Source organism: Malania oleifera, chromosome 4 (assembly GCF_029873635.1).
Source record: "Malania oleifera isolate guangnan ecotype guangnan chromosome 4, ASM2987363v1, whole genome shotgun sequence".
Lineage (NCBI taxonomy): Eukaryota > Viridiplantae > Streptophyta > Magnoliopsida > Santalales > Ximeniaceae > Malania > Malania oleifera.
The window spans coordinates 116,094,094-116,112,077 of NC_080420.1; the positions used below are offsets into that span (position 1 = coordinate 116,094,094).

The 17,984-nt window shown below is 31.1% G+C and overlaps 1 protein-coding gene across 3 annotated transcripts; it reads right to left on the reverse strand.

Moving 5' to 3' along the window:
• Positions 1–14,120: 14,120 nt before the first annotated feature.
• LOC131153337 (probable methyltransferase At1g29790) lies at positions 14,121–16,711 on the reverse strand. Of its 3 annotated transcripts, XM_058105571.1 has the most exons (3): positions 16,110–16,539; positions 15,620–15,717; positions 14,121–15,537 (listed from the first exon to the last, which is right to left on the reverse strand). In XM_058105571.1, the coding sequence occupies exons 2-3, from the start codon at positions 15,631–15,633 to the stop codon at positions 14,238–14,240; spliced, it is 1,314 nt and encodes a 437-aa protein (XP_057961554.1). In that variant the 5' UTR covers positions 15,634–15,717; positions 16,110–16,539; the 3' UTR covers positions 14,121–14,237. The 3 variants fall into 3 exon arrangements, with proteins under 3 accessions (XP_057961554.1, XP_057961552.1, XP_057961553.1); XM_058105569.1 differs by lacking the exon at positions 16,110–16,539 and adding an exon at positions 16,632–16,711 and having other exon boundaries at positions 14,121–15,717; XM_058105570.1 differs by having other exon boundaries at positions 14,121–15,717.
• Positions 16,712–17,984: the final 1,273 nt, after the last annotated feature.

Below are 17,984 nucleotides of genomic sequence, written 5' to 3' on the forward strand. Positions count from 1 at the left end.
GGACTTGAACCTACGCCAAATGCCCGCTAGGGGGACATCGGTTGTTGGCTTACAGCTTGCCCGATTAATAAGTTATGATTTAGCAGAAACTAGTTCTAAGGGAACTGACAAAAAATGCCACTTACCTTGAGAGTTCATTCACCTCCTTTAGCTGACAATGGGTTAGAGCAAATATCCTCTTAAGTTAGAATGAAGCCATTAGTATGTTTGTGAAGATTGATTCCCCGTAAACCTTGCACAGAATTACCAAGATTACTTCTGCAATGGACAAAGTTTATTTCTTCTTTCGCTCAGGACAATCCTCACTGCCTCCTCCTTTGAACATTAAAACTAAACTCTCATTTTGAAGAAACTTCAACACCAATTTGGGTGCATTCGATTTGATCTAATCTAATGTTTTAACCGGTTGGATTGAGGATCTGGGCAAACCAACACAGCCACTGCCCAACCTTTCAAAAATTTATTGGAGGCTCATACATGAGGTGTTATTTCTTATATTTACTATTATCTAAAACCTTAACTATTGGGACGTCTATTAGGAGAAAGCATTGACTCAACATTAGCGCGTACTTATTTTGTTACGTCATGAATAATTCCTGCAGAATATTAAAAAAATGTAAGATCTTTTCTTTAGGTTTTTTTTTTGGGGGGTGGGGGATTGGTTGTTGGGAGAGCCTTCATTGGAATTCTTCAATCCATTGCTCCCGAGTTCCCCTTCCCCATTTTCCTTAATGGGTACTTTGAATTAAGGCCTCCTGCATAATGATTTTTAGTTAGCATAATCAGCAATCAAGGTGAAAACTTTAGGGCCTGCTTAGTTTTAAAAAACAGTTTTTATTTTCTATTTTAATTGTTTTAATGATTACAAAAATATAGGTAATTCTTCATTTTTAAAACATTTATATGAAATAAATGAAAAATCGATAGTTTGATACTATTTGATTGTGGAAACAATTATGGTTTTGATTTTTAATTTTTCGAATAATTACAACATGTCACCTTGTTTTCAATTTTCATTTTTTTTTTTTTTAGAAAAGTTACAAAACATCTTTTCATTATACTTATAGATTTCTAACCTATTTGGTATCATTATTGTTTTTTGCTTCTATTTGTGCATAGTGAAGAAGCAAATTATTAAAATGTACTTTTTTATGTTACCGGTTTTTTTTGTTTTAGTTGTTTCCAAAAAATTGAAAATCATATTTTGTGATTTTCAATTTTTTTTGACAACCTATTGTTAGAAATGTTAATGTCTAGAAATATTTTTTTTGATTAAATAATTCATTTTATACATATTTTTAATTGAAATTTAAATAAAATGATCATATGAATTTAAATTCAAACTCCGCCTGTGATGCACTTAATGTTCTAATTTTTCCACACACAACCGGTCCCAAGCCCGGGTTAAGGAGGAGGGTTGCGTTAGGTAGCTGACAATCAGCGTAAAATTTGTTAAATCACTATGATATGAATCCTTACCGAATATTTGCTGGGGCGTCCCCTACGAGTGATGCATTGCACTTGAACCACCCGGGTGTAGCGAAAAGTGGGTGAGGGTGGGCTAGGTCATCGCCCCGAAGCGACGCGCTGTGTCGGCGCCCAAGTATAGTGTCAAATAAGCGAGGGTTCCTACATCATTCTGGACGTGGGCAAGTAAAGACGTTAGTTCAGGAAATTAGGATTAGATTAGCAACTTGGAATATAGGGACACTTACGAGTAAAAACATGAAAATTGTGGATACAATGATTAGAAGAAGAATTAATATAATTTGCCTTCAAGAAACTAAGTGGGTGGGGAAGAAAGTTAGAGAAATTGATAAATTAGAATTTAAACTTTCGTACATTGGAAAAGAAAAATATAAGAATGGAGTAAGCATTATTATAGACAAAAACTTAAAAGATAGTGTTGTGGATGTAACTGGAGTAAGGGATAGAATTATAAAAATCAAGATGGTATTAGGACAAGAGATAATAAATATCATTAGTGCTTATGCTCCTCAAGTTGGCTAAGCAAAAAATCTTAAGAGACAATTTTGGGAAAATATGGATAATATTATACAATGCATACCAGGGATGGAGAAAATATTTATAGGAGGAGATCTGAATGGACACGTTGGAAAAGATAATAAAAATTATGAGAGGATACATAGAGGATATGGACATGGAGACAAAAATGAGTCTGGGGAGATGATCTTAGACTTTGCTATGTCATATGATTTTAGTATAATGAATACTTGCTTTAAGAAGAGAGAAGAACACTTAATAACCTTTAAAAGTGGACAAAATAGAAGTCAAATAGATTTTTTTTTAACTGGGAGGGTAGATAGTTTATCATGCAAGGATTGTAAAGTTATTCCGAGTGAAAGCCTAACCACACAACACAGAGTCTTAGTGTTAGATATATGTATTAAAAAATGGAAGGGAAAAGATAAAATAAACCAGTGTAGGGGAACTAGATGGTGGAACCTAAAAGAAGAAAATATAATAAAATTTAAAGATAAAATGATCAAAGATGGGGATTGGACCTTAGAGGATGGGATAGATACAAATACTCTTTGGAATAGATTAGCTAGCTCTATTAAAAAGATAGTAAAAGAGATTTTAGGTGAATCAAGGGGAAGATTCTCGAATAGCAAAGAAAGTTGGTGTTGGGATAAAGATGTACAAAAAATCATAAAGACAAAAAGAATTTGGTATAAAACGTGACAAAAATGTAGAAATAGAGATAACTTTGAAAAATATAAGGAGGCAAGAAAAGATGCAAAAAGGGTCATTAGTGAAGCTAAATATAGATCATTTAATAGTTTGTATGATAAATTAGGTACAAAAGAAGGGGAAAGAAATATACTTAAACTTGCTAAAGCTAGAGAAAGGAAGAGCAAGGACTAAGGAAATGTAAAATGTATAAAAAGCGAGGATGATATTGTCTTGGTTAAGGATGAAGATATTAAAGAAAGATGACGAAGTTACTTTAGTAAGTTATTTAACGAAAACCAAATAGAAGACTTAAACTTAGAATTGTCAAATGAGGAAAAGACTAAAAATATAAGATTTATGTGCAAAATCAGAGTTAACGAAGTTAAGTTTACACTAAAAAAGATGAAAAATGGGAAAACTATGGAACCAGATAACATCTCGATTGAAGTTTGGAAATGCTTGGGTGATAACGGAATTATATGGTTAACTAATTTATTTAATACAATTGGAAAAATTAAGAAAATGTCAGATGAATGGAGGAAAAGCACTTTAATACCTATATACAAAAATAAAGGAGATATTCAAAATTGTAATAACTATCGTGGAATTAAACTTATGAGTCATACGATGAAATTATGGGAAAGAGTAGTCGAACAAAGATTAAGGTTAGAAAAGATCTCAGAAAATCAATTTGGTTTTATGCTTGGGAGATCTACCACAGAAGCTATTTATCTTTTAAGAAGATTAATGGAAAAGTTTAGGGAAAAGAAAAGGGATTTGCATATGATATTTATTAACCTTGAGAAAGCATATGATAGGATACCTAAGGAAGTTCTATGGTGAGTTTTAGAAAAAAAAGGTATATATTGTAGGTATACCGATGTCATTAAGGATATGTACGATGGAGTAATGACTAGTGTAAAGACTATAGATGGAGAAACTAGAGAATTTCCGATTACCATAGGTGTACATCAATGATCTACTTTGAGTCCTTATCTTTTTGCTTTAGTGATGGACCAATTGACTAAGAGTATTCAAAAGGAGGTTTCATGGTGTATGTTGTTTGCAGATGATATTGTATTAATTGACAAAACCAGGGATGGAGTAGAAGCTAAGTTAAAATTATGGAGAGAAGCTTTGGAATCTAAAGGCTTTAGGATAAGTAGAAATAAAACAGAATATATGAAATGTAATTTTAGTAATAATAAGAGGAATATTGGAGACAAAGTTAAACTTGATGATGAAGAAATAAATAGCACTTGTAGATTTCGATATCTTGGTTCTATTATGCAAGCTGAAGGAGAAATTGAAGATGATGTAATGCATAGAGTTAAAGCAGGTTGGGTAAAATGGAGAAGTGCTTCAAGTGTTCTATGTGATCGTAGAATACCCTTAAAATTGAAAGGGAAGTTTTATAGGACAGCTATAAGACCAGCTATACTATATGGATTGAAATGTTGGGCAACGAAGAAACATAATATCCAAAAAGTAAAAGTTGCCGAGATGAGGATGCTTAGATGGATGAGTGGTATAACATTGAAAGATAAATTAAGGAATGAACATATTCGTGGTAAGTTAGGTGTAGCTCCTATAGAAGATAAGATAAGGGAGGGACGATTTAGATGGTGTGGACACTTGCAACGTAGGCCTTATAGCGCACCTGTGAGGAAGAGTGACTTAGTTATTGTAGGGGGCAGTAGAAGGGGTAGGAGTAGACCTAAAATAACTTGAGAGGAAATAGTGAGTAAAGATTTAATATCCTTGAATCTATCAAAAGAAATGGTCCATGATCGTATAAATTGGCGGAAAATGATTCATATAGCCGACCCCACTTAGTGGGACTAAGGCTTGGTTTGGTTGTTCTTGTTGTATATGAATTTAAATTCAATTAAAATAAATAAATATACATATATATTTCAAAAAAAAAATTAAAATAGTGCAATTGAATTATAAATATTATTACTAATTTTCAATTGTTATGTACAATAAAATTGTAACGATCTGCTATTTATTTTCTAGTTCTTTTTTTTTTATTACTGTAAAATTTATGATACTCTAATACCTACTAGATTAAACCAAACCATCAAACTAAATAGCGGGAAACGGAATTCATATAAATACAATCAAGAAAATATACAATACCAGAGTGCTAAAATATTTTCCAAAATATACATATATGACTGTTTCCCAAAATACCCTCAACCAGGCTAGGGCTATACATAAATACTTCCAAAAACACTCACTCTACTGGTAGGGCAGTACTAAAGCCCCTCTATCTGTAAGTCTGATCTGCACGCCTACCTGAATCATCTGAAAAATATTAAAGTAATTGGATGAGACGACGCTTAGTAAGACAAAATATGCTATTACTAGTGTGAGGCAAATGAGTTACAATACTATGAAGATCTGTTTCTATATAATCATGTATAACTAAATCTGTAAATATAGTACAAATAATATAATCACCACCTTTCCCATGTTGCTTAACATGTCTATATTTTAGGTTTCTATACATAATACTTTTAATATATATATATATATATATATATATATATATATATATATATATATATATACATATTTTCCCTATTTCTGTGAAACTGTACATATAGAATAATAATTGAAAACTTCTTTGGATGGATAGCTGTATGTCATGATTTAACCCCTCATGACAGAGTTGTGTGGCCCGTAGGCGGGATCTAACATGGCTGATCGACTAAGGTAAACCACTATACTCCATCAGTCTGATTAGCCCTCCTCAACTCATATCTAATGGGGAGTCTGTCTACATGTGGGCATGTGATCAACCTACTTACCTTGTATTATCTAAATAGGTGGTTGCACTCTATTCTGTATATAGCAACAGTACCGTACTCTGTAAACTATATCTGTAATGTCCATCAGTGTTCGATACTATATAATACATTTTTATATACAACTATTTGTTTTACCATGATTCTATAATAACTGTATTAATCGTGACGCTGTGATAAATTGTATCTGTATCAACTATATTTCTGAAATGAACTGTAAAACTATATGTTATGGTACTGTAAACTGTATAATCACGGTATTCAGTAATTACTATAAAACATATCCATTGTCGGTATATTCTGTAAAACATAACTCTGGAAAATACTGTAAAGCATGTTTCTGTACTATAACTATATTCTCAAGCCACACAGTAATTTAAAACATATTATTCATAAATGATAAATTGTATAAAGTTCTGCTGTAAATAATAGTTTGGTAAAAATATACATTTCATGCTGAAAATCATTCTAAAACTGCCTAACATAACATATTTCCCTTACTAAATTCCTGCTAAAAATCCTCTATTATAATGGGTCCTACACCCGCAGGGTTCTCCACTTAACACCTTAAAAATCATATATCCTAGAACAAAATATCACTATTTTTATGTTTACAGCATTTCCTACAACTGCTGGAAAGTCAAATTTCAATAAAAATACCTTACCTTGAATCTGAGACGAAATCCAACTTCGTCCCACCGACAATCCGCTTCGGCAGACTTGGAGAGAACTTCCCCAGGAGCGTCGTGGTGGTCTTAGATCGTCGATCCGGCGAATGATGGGGCTAACATCGAAGAGAGAAGGGGGAATGACCATAAAGGAGAGAGAAGAGAGGGTTTTAGCGAATTTTCTGCATAAAAATCTTCGTTTAAGACTATTTATACTGCGAGATTCGTCGACGAGCCACGTCATCTCGTCGATGAGGCCAAGAAGGAGGTTCGTCGACGAACATCATTTTCTTGTCGACAAAATTCAGAGCTTAGGAATAACCTCTCGGTATTTTCTCGTCGACGAAACATGTCCTCATCGACAAGACCCCCTTGTATCATCGTCAACGAATGCCCTGTATTCATCGACGAGAGCCTTATTTTTTCTTGAGTTATTATACCCCAAAGTGCAACGTCGTTGACTAGTGCGAAGCGTTCATCGACGAAGTCGACTGCCTCATTCTATTATTGTTTCTATTTCCCTCCCTCTTTATTATTTAAATATTATTATTCTTCGAGTCAATACAAAAATTGTTATAATAAAGTAAAATTTAAAAATATAATAATTATGCAAAAAAATTATAATAATTTTGTTTTTTTATTATAGTATTTTATTTTTTTTATTAATTTAAATTTTACTTTTTAATCATGGTTTTTATAGTGTTATTTGATTTAAAGATAGAAATGAGCATTTCTTAATTAAAATTTTAATTTATTTTAAATTTACAAATATTAACCAAATAGGTCGCTCATTTCTGATTTTTAGTTTTTGTTTCTGATTTTTTATTTTTATTTATGATTTTTGTTTTTAAAAATTTTTTACTATGGAATCAAATGACCCCTTAGTTTGAATATGGGAGCATAAAATTCGGATCTTGAATATATCTCAAGTCCCTAAATCTATGATTTCAAATAATGCCTAATATAAATTTTGAAAAATTGGAAAACAAGTTGTCTTTTTTGTGATTATTTTGAAATCTAAAAGTAAAATAAAAAATTATTTTACAAATTTAAACAAACTCTTTATTTGATAATTGAAGGTTCTTGAGAGTGCGATACTATGAATCTAAAAAAATTGTGGGGATACCTAAATCTCCAAAGCATGTATTATTATTACGAAAGCTCATCAAAGGAGGTAACTAGGGTAAATCATATGTGCAAATCTTTGGTGCAACCTAGTGCGAATCGGGTTGGCTTGAAAGATTTGTGCCGTAAGATCGGCTTCAAGCAATTGGCTCATTTACATTAGCATTTTTTTTTCTCGAAACTTTAGTTTAGTAGGAATTGGTTGCTAATTTTGAAAAAAATCTTGTTGTTTATATTTTCGCCTTTCGAAAGCATATCGATAAGACACAAATTGAATGCGAAGTCTATGCTGAATGTAGGGTTTGCATTCAACCCTCTACTTTACTTAAACATCTCCGAAATACAATCTCTGCAAAGCTAGCATCAGAGCCGGCTCAACATTTAGGCAAGTGAGGTGCTTGCCTAGGGCCCCAAAAATTATGGAGCCGTCAATTTTTTTTTAATATAATAATGTTAATATTATTTATGGAATTCTATTTGGTGAAATTAATTTTAAATAAAAATTAAAATTAAACAAAATATTAAGAGCTCTTAATTAAATCATTGTGTTTGGTGAAATTAATTTTAAATAAAAATAAAAATTAAACAAAATATTAAGAATTCCTAATTAAATTATTTGCTTAGAGCCCCATATTGTGAAGAGTCACTCTTCGCTAGCATTTTTCATTTTAAATTTGCTGGTTAACAACTTGTCAACTTGTAAGACAGGCAGCTAGCTAACCTTATTTAGGTAAGATTTCAACTACAGCTTGGTTATATTAAAGAATCAAAAAGAGTGAACATGAAATATGAATTCAGACTTTAGTTTTTATCCTAGGCTTCCTAAGTCTGACATCAAATGGATTTTTTTGCTTTGAAGATTTAGAGTGGGCAATTATGCGTTTAACAAGGCGAAAAATAAAAAATAAAAAATACAAAATGAAGACTTGATTATAAAAAAATAAAATAGTAATACGAAAATTTTTAAAAAAATTTTGGGGTAGATGTTATTTCCTCAAAATTTTGAGTGACGTAAGTGTTTTTGATCCTTACACTAAACTATTTGGTGTGTGCTTGAAGTAATTAAGTTTTGATGAATTTTTCAGCTAATTACAACTAATTCGCACAAGAAAAATTGCTTCAATTTTCTTAGAAGAAAATTTTGGAAAATAAAAAAAATAAATTCTCCATACACAAATAATTATGTTCTTTTTAAAATGAAAGTAGCTCTTGTCCAAAAAATCTCGAAGGAGTTGATAGAGTTGTTGAAACCTCAAAGGTTCGTACTTTTTCGCCAAACTTTGGAAAAGACTAATGCAACAAGTACCAACATCTCCTGATGTTTGACAAAAAGATATAGAATCTTCCTTTAAATTTTAAAAATCTTATACATGGCTTTTAACATTTGATTTTTTGAGACACTTATACCTCCTCTCGAACTCATCTGTTTAAGGTCTTACCTAATTGAAGTTCTAGTGTTGCAAGAGATCTATTGTCGAAGGACGTTTAGAGGCCAAAAACTGGGCAAACTTAAAGTTCTTAACTCATACTGGATCAATGTACTAAATCAATGAGGTTTGCTACTCTTTTTTTCGAGAAATTATTAGGTAGGCAGTGTAATCACGTCATATTTTAGATAACCAAGCATATCCCTAAATTTAAATAATTTTGAAAAAAAAAAAACCCTTATCCATTTGGGTGGTGTTTGGTAATTGGAAAATAATTCTAGGAATTGGAATTAGAATTGTTTATTTCCAATCCTAACGTTTGTTTTACGGTAATCTTATTCTGATTCCCATTCCATGCAGGTATGAGATTCCTCCTTTTACTTATATTTTGATTCTTGACTTTTACTATAGAATCAAATCTTGATTTCTAGAAAATATAGTATTATTATAATATAATAATTTATATAATATAATATAATATATATTACATAAATTTAAAAAATAATATTAATGTTCTGATATCATTATTAATATTTAAAATATTATTTTATATTTTAATATAAATATTAAACCATCATTATCAATATTTTCTATATATAATAACATTATAACATATAAAAATTAATAGAACAATATTAGATGTTAAAATATTATGATAAACGTATGGTATGGCTATTGATTTATTATACTATTATTTATAATCTTAAAAATAAAATAAAATAAAATAAAATATTTATTATCATCAATTATAAATACATAATTATAAAATTTAGTCATGATATAGTATAGAAAAAATATAATATTATTGTAATTAAATGTACGTAGGCATGTTTATATTATAATAATATATTATATATTATAATATAAAAATTATTTTAACCATTATTATTAATATTTATGTTATATATAATAATATTATAACACATAAAAAGTAATTGAATGGTAGTAAATTATAAAATAGTATGATGTAATTGTGGTATGATTATTTATTTATTATATAGTAAATTTTACTAATTATATAATATGCAAAAAAAGAAGAATAAAATACTATTGTGTAATAAAATATTTGCTATGACAGTTGCTTTATTATATTATTAATTGATATTATTAATATCATTACTACAAATATATAACAGTAAATTTTACTAATTATGTAGTATACAAAAAAAGAATAAATACTATTGTGTAATAAAATATAATGCTATGGTAGTTGTTTTATTATATTATTATTTTATATTAAATAATAAATTATGTTATAGTGTTATAATATATGATATTTTTATTTACATTTAATAAATTACATATTGAAGTATAATGCTTATAAAATATAAGATAAAATACAATATTAATAATATAGTTAAAACAAAATAATAATAATAATAATAATAATAATATAGTATGCAATGTATAATCATGTACATTGTACAATTGTACATGATTATTAAAATGATTTTATTGTAAAAAAAAATATTATATAATAATTATATTTATAATATTATTATTTTTATTAAATTAATTGAATAAATATTTTATGCTAACTAGACTCATTTCCAATTCTTATGTCTATATACACCAAACACTATAATACAATTTCGATTTCGATTCTATGTCGAACGCCTCGAATCAAACATGAGAGAGGAATCCAACATTCTGCTTCTAATTCCGGTGAATTCTAATTTCGATTCTGATTCTAATTTTGCAAACTTGTAACTCTTTAGTTTTGACACTCCAATCTCCATAACAATTTTTGCTTCTTGCATAGGTGCATCTTAATATTACAACGAACATCCTTCAGGAAGTACATGTAAGATTAATTACCTTCATTTATTAAAGAGGATTTTGCGAAGAAATTATTTAATATCGGGCACGTTATACCAAGCAGTCGGCACTCAACACACCCAAAGGATTTTGCAATCTATCTTGTAAGTCTATAAAGAGGCTCCTTAGCATTGACACTCCATAACAATTTTCACTTGTATAGGTGTAACAAATATCCTTTGATGAATGTGCATGCATATCTTTTATACGAGTCCATTTCATTTGAAAAATCCCCCCACTAAAAGTGCTTGGCACCATTAAATAGATGATGATGATGTGTCTAATACATAGAAGGCGACATAATTAATGATTGTGCAATCTATTTTGTAAGCTTATAGATAGACTCCTTAGCATCAACACTCCTTAACACTTCGTTCTGAACTTAAAAATGTTTCTATATAATCTAGGTCTTAGTTTAGCCTTTTGACATGTAGTCGAACTTTGAACCCTTTCATTTGTGTAGGACCAGACAATTCGATCATACTATCAGGGACATAACCTGCTGAGTTAATCCTAAACCATGGAGAACTTAAATTTCCTTAAAAGAGAGCAAGATTTTCACACATCAACCTAACTGATTTCATGTTTCTTTCTTAGATCCCTGGTGTTTGTTACTTATTTTCATTTGTTTACCCTTTTCACATCTTGCAATTGCTGCTGCATCCAAGGCTACAATATCTCTTCTCACATAATGGGATCCATAAATTCTTCTAAACCTGTTGCTTTTAACATAACCAGATAACATAACATAATCATCATTTTCCACGCTCCGGACCATGAATCCTCTGTCCAGATACGACAAGAAGCATGCTAAAAGAAAAAACATCAGCCTTCTAATTCAAATTTTCAAATAACCAAAATCCAATTACAAAGGTGCAACAGTTCCCAGTGTTCCACATGATACAACTTCTATGTGCAATTTGCCTTCAGGAATGGATATGCAAAATGAGAAATCAAACAGTTCAGCCACATTGTGTCAAAGTCAAAAAAGTATTCATGCTGCGTTCGGGAGCATAAATTTTGGTCTTTTGATTTGGATTTAGATGGATTTGGACAAATTTCATTACAATTTTATATTATATCTTAATCTTATTCAAATCCAATACAACTTCAAATCCAAGGCCTCTCTAAACATAGGGTCAGGTTTAACATCCTAAAGGATGCTTGCCCTTGAAAAAGCAGCGAGTCAGTATGCAACTGCATTTGCTATGTCTTTCACAATCCTTGACCTGCATTTCATGTCAAATGCTGTCTCATTGTTCTCATGTTGGAGGCTGCCTCTTTTTTCCACGAGGTACATAGAGACTTTTGGTGAGTTTCCATTTTCTGCAAATGCACATATAAGAATGGGATTGGGGATTTTGCTCTTGAAGCAGCATCATAGGAGCTTCGGAATTGGGATGTAACCACAATGTAATTAATAACCGAGTTGCTTACTGCACAATCTTAAACTTTCTAAAGCAAATCAGGTTGCCTCCAGAAGAGCCTTTGTATAGTTAGCCAGCTTGATCAAGTAGAATGTGACATCTGCTACAGTTACTTGTTGCCCTCTTGAGCTCCTTGATAGAGAAGCTACAGATTGGACTGCCTTTCCTATTGCAAGAAGCAATCAGCTCCTAGAGTGGCAGTGTGTTTTTCAACAACGATGTCTTAGTGATCGTTCATCTTTGATTCCATTCTCAAGCATTCATTCATCTTCACTGCTGTCTAGAAAAGCTATTGAACACATTGCACAAAAACATATGCAACACAATATCATTTTAGCATAAATTATTACGTGAGCCATACAACTAAAGTTGTTGCAAGCAATATTATGCTTCATCTTTGCGTATGAAGATCTGCTAATTATTGAACCAACTCAGCTAGGAAGCTGGATTGCAGATGAAAAACCTAGGGCTTCCAGAGGTGGTAGTTGCAGGCTTCTAGTACTTTGATGCTGTCCACGTGTAAGGATGGACAGAACGTCTACGGGGCACCGTGAAAAAGTGCAGTAGTTCAATGCCATTAAAATGAAAGACAAATATTTAAAATGGTTCAAAATAAATTTTTTTTCTACTTTAAAACCTCTTCTGCGATGCTCGTCTTTAAAGATGGGCAAATTTAAAGCTTCCTTTATGAAATTCAAAGGACAAAAATTAATCTGCATGAGTCTTTTTACTTCTTTCTCTTTCAACAATCCTGAAACCTGTTATAGCCAAACCACACAGCAAGAATTACCTTTTGTGCAAAATGTGTCGTCTTATATAAACAAATCAAAACTCCCCGGACACAAGACTGATCCCAGATCAACCATTAAAACCCTAAAATCAATTCATCAAACAAGAAGTAACTTAAATATAAATTAATAATAAAGTACTTTTATCTAGTGCTTAGTGACGCACGCTTACATCTTTAATGAACTTCAAAAAAAATATGTTACAGAAGCCTATGAACCACATTACCACTTGTAGACTCACAGACAAAAAAATTCTAGATCATGTATAGCCTATGCTTAAAACCAATTCAAATCTATCATCCACTAGAGAAATAGAATCTAGCTTGTGCCATCAAAGATACAGAATCCACTTGTTGTATGAGAGTGAGAAAAAGAGAGAGGGAGTACCTGTTTGGAGACCAGTCTGTAAAGTTGAGTACCAGCTAATTGTGACAGATGTACGAGCAAGGGAGAGTTATAGCAGAAAATTCATGTATCATCCAACCATTCTTCTCCCTTACTTTTTGGAAAGTTCATGCACTCTTCGACAGAACCACCATTGATCCATCCTTCTTTTTTACTTCCTTGAGGACTCGTTTCATTTTCACAAAAACTATTCATCCTCCTATCTCCTTCCATGACCCCCACCCAAATGGATGGGGCAGGTAAAAATGATGACCCAACTGTACCAACACAGACGTATAATTGCAAGTGAATGTGTGTGTGTGTATTTTTTTATGCACAATAGAGTATGAATACAACCAGTTCCCTGGGGGAGACCATAGGAGTCCTTATTTACTGAGGAATTCCATAATCAGAATTTCGGAAGCATTCGCTAATGAGTTCTCATTATTCTTTATACAGCAGAACATGCTTCTTTTCTTAACAGAACATGACTTCTCTTCTCCTCCCACACAAACTGTATGATCCTACTCATTTATGCTTCTCACTGCTCAAAGTTTTTAGGTTTTATCCTCATTGGTACTAAAAAAGTGTAATCTCACTATTGGACAAACTGAAATTAATATATATATACAGGCCAAGTAGTGCACCAGTGAGGAGGAGCAAACTAGTCATTGTAAATGATACAAGAAGAGGAAGGGGTATGCCTAAAATAACTTGGAATGAGGTGGTGAGGAAGATTTTAATAGCTTTTAAGTTAGTGAAAAAAAATGCCTTCGATTATGTGCATTGGCAGAAAAGGATTCATATAGCCAACCCCATATAGGGGGACTTGAGGCTTCTTACTGTTGTTGCTGTATATAAAAATATTTATGAATTATGTATGTATGTATGTGGGCATGTCATCAATCCAAATACTATATTGATTTGACAAGCATGGACATGCAATGAAGCTTAGGTGAAAGATTACCTGGTATTCCGGTATTTTAAATATTTTTAATTTCCAGTCATCATGAATTTCAAACAAGTATATCACTAGCATACTTAAGATCAGCAACATACCAAGCAAATAATTAGTAGCTTCATGCTATGATTACAAAGATCTAGGAGGTTTCTCTAATAATGCAGAAAGATAGACCTCATCCTTTGATTTGGGAGAAATAGCCCACTTGTGTTTCTTGTACCTGAACTGCAGAAACATGTACATGAAGTCATCCAGATCCTTCCGATCACAAAAGAACCGGTCAATCCATAACAAGCCACCCGGCCTTAAAATCCGATCCCAATCATATAGGATAAAATCCAGCATTTGCAGGTCAATCCAGCCATCCATAAACCCAGCTGTATGAATCAAGTCCATTGTGTTGTCAAAGAATGGGAGGCGTTGATTTAATGTCACATACAGAGGAAGCAAGCCTCTTAGGGCAATCATCTCATTGAAAGGAGCTCCTAGATTAAGAGCTGTTGAGATAATTGTAACATTTTGCTCTCTCATCCTTGCAGCAAAACTCCCTGTACCAACACCAAAGTCCAAACCAATCCTCATCTCCCCAGGCTTGATGGCTAAAACATCACGGATCAGGAAATCAATAGGAAGTGAGCTGTTGGTGACCCATTTAAGCATTTCCTTCCCCATTTCAAAGCAACCAGTACACTTGGAGTAGCCCCGCTTTGGATTCTTGCTAGACAAACACTCGAAATTCCTGCACTGGTAATGGCTCCACCTCACATTTCTGCCATCGGGCAATTTCCACAGTGACTCATTGATCGGGTAAGGCTTGTGATAGAGCTTAGAGGCTCTTGTCAAGCACCGCCTCCGGGGCAAAGGATCGCATCCTTTAATCATCAGTTTCTGGGCTAAGCTCCAGTCATCTTTGCAATAAGATCCAATGTCATAGTCCATGTACTCCTCCAGTTCTTTCTTCAATAGCACACATGCATGCCCTATTGTGTTGTATATCCTCTCTGTTCCATATATATTGATCTTCCCAAGTCGATTCTCTTTTGGGCTTATGTACTTCCTTATCTCCTCTATAATGAAGTAATTAATCAAAGGTTCCTCCTTCACTGTTGAGTTTCCGATCCCTTCCACCTTTGGCAATCGGATCTGTCTAAGAGCAATGTGGGCACTATAGAGAGGATGAATAACCTCCTCTTCTAAAAACTTCTTGTACTCCAATCTCGAAATGTTAGTTTTATCCATAACATCTTTGTCCTTCTCCATTTGTTGCACGGTGGCCTCGAGCTTGTCCTGCAAGTTTTCCATCTTCGCAAGCACCTCCTCAACCCGATCAGCTAAAACTTGTATATTGAAACCTTCATAAGCATCCTTCGGCCCACGAAAGTGGTTGCATACATCCTCAGTGCGCATGAAAAAGCCGGCAGAGTAGAATCTAAAGAGATTCAAAATGCTTACCATTATGACAAGCCCTCCCAGTACAATTTGAGTCAAACCCATTATTCTTGACAACCTACATTTTGGAAAGCATAACCTCCCCATTCTTAAATATAAAAATGCTTATCTTCTTTCAACTTACTGTTAATTCGGGTTCCTCTTTTACCCAATCTTTAGCCTGATAGAAATTAAAAGTTGCAGAATTAGATAACCAGAAAGCATAGAAAAATCAACACTTTATAGTTTTTGTCCTTTTTGGCTGCTGAGAAAATGCAGGAAAGGGGAAACAAGGACAATTCAAAAAGAAAAAAGAAAAAGAAAAAGTCCTGTAAGCCTAACACTGCCATCAGACAGAAGCATGAGATTTAAACCCAAAAAAAAAAAAAAAAAGATCTTTTCAACAGGCAAAGCAAATATTATTAAGAAGAAAGATGAACAGTACACGGTGGAGCGTTTCTTTTCTACACTTTCCTCATCAAACAGAAGATTCGCTCAAAAATAAAGCTAGTGTCCAATTAATCAAATAAAGCACAACGAATCAGTGTATACATCATTAAACATAGAACATACCTATGTAAATAAACAACCCAATACATGTACCAAAAAACCCCGATTTGCTCCTTCTGCAGCTTCAATCCTAATTTTCTCTTCAATTTTCTCACCGAAAAACTTTACAAAAATCCAAACTCTCTCTCTGTCTCTTACAAACACTAATTTTCTCTCACTGGTCTCTCAAACTAGCATTAAAACAATGGTTTCAAACCCGCAAAAGCTTCAAATACTATCCAGCCCCCCAAAAAAAAAGAATTGAAAACTTCCATTTCCCTTAAAATTTTCACAAAACCCATGACCCTGTTTCGCCTTTGATGAAATCTTGAATCTTAAGCTTGCAAGTTGCAAACCCACGATTCTTTATGAGTTAAAGTAAGCTTTGAACTTTAAAAAGTGCAGAGAGTGAGAAGCTCGAATCTCGTGAACAAATGAAAACAAGCATGAAAACAAATTATACTATTTGAATTTTGAAGATTATAATAATTGTGATTTGTAGCATTAATATTTAATTACAAGAGAGAAAAATGGAGAGTTGACTACGATTGATTATGGATGACAATGGTGGGTTAGGCTGGCTCTGGTTCTGGCTCAGTGGCTTTGGCTCGGATGATGTTGTCATCAGCTTTAGCGACGAGAATGGGCCGTTAAAGCTGGCTTTGAGGCGCTTTTTCACATTTTTTTGAACCTTCTTCCTAAAAAAATTGCTTATAAAGTAAATTTGACTTTACTACAATAAATATTTATTATAATAAGTATTTTTCAAGAATTATATTTTTAAGAACCAAATTTTAAAAAATAATCCGAGATAACAATTAATCATTTATAAGTGACGTTGTTCATAAGTGAGATCAATTTTACGTATAAAAAATTTTAGTAACTATTTTATAATTTAAAAATATATTAAAACATAATCATATTTTATTTTATTATGCATTATAATATATTAATTATTAATAAAATATAATTAAATTTTGAAATAAAAAAGTCTCTATTAATTTAAATTAATATTAAAAATTAAAATATTAATTTAATTAATAAGATTATTTTAATATAAATTAATGTTATAATTGTATGTTATAAATATATATTCAGAACAAGATTATTATTAATCAAAAATAATATTTTATTTTTTTACTTAATAAAAATATATAAATATTAATTAAATATAATAGTTCAAATAACTAATAATTAAATTTTTAATTAATAATTAATCATATCTTATTTTATTTGGCATTATAAACTATTAATTATTAATAAAATATAATTAAATTCTGGAACTAACAAAAAGAATCATCTATAAATTTAAACTAATATTAAATAAATTGAAATTTTTAATATAGTTATTAATACTAATTTTAACATAAATTAATGAGATAATCATATGTTATAAATACATTAATAATAAGATTATTGTTAACTAAAAAATAATAATATATTATTTTAGTTTATAAAAATTATTTAAACTTTAATTATAAAATAACATAATTATTATTTAAATTTTTAATTATAAAAATTTTAATATTTTTATTTAAAATATATTTAAAAATACATATTAGTTATTATAATTCAATTATAGATTGAATAAGAATTATTTATTAATTTAAGTTAACATTAATAATTAAAGATTTAAATTTAATTAATAATATTATTTTTATCATAATTTAATATGATTGCAATATGTTACAAACATACATTAATAGCAAAATTATTATTAATTAAAAATAATATTATTATAATATTTTTAATAGGAAATATTTAAATTTTAATTATAACTAGTTAAAATAATTATTAATGAAGTTGTTAATTAAAATAATTAATTTTTTATTTTAAAATATATTTAAAAATAATCATATAGCACCCTATGATAAAAGTAAGTGTCTAAATGTCACTTAT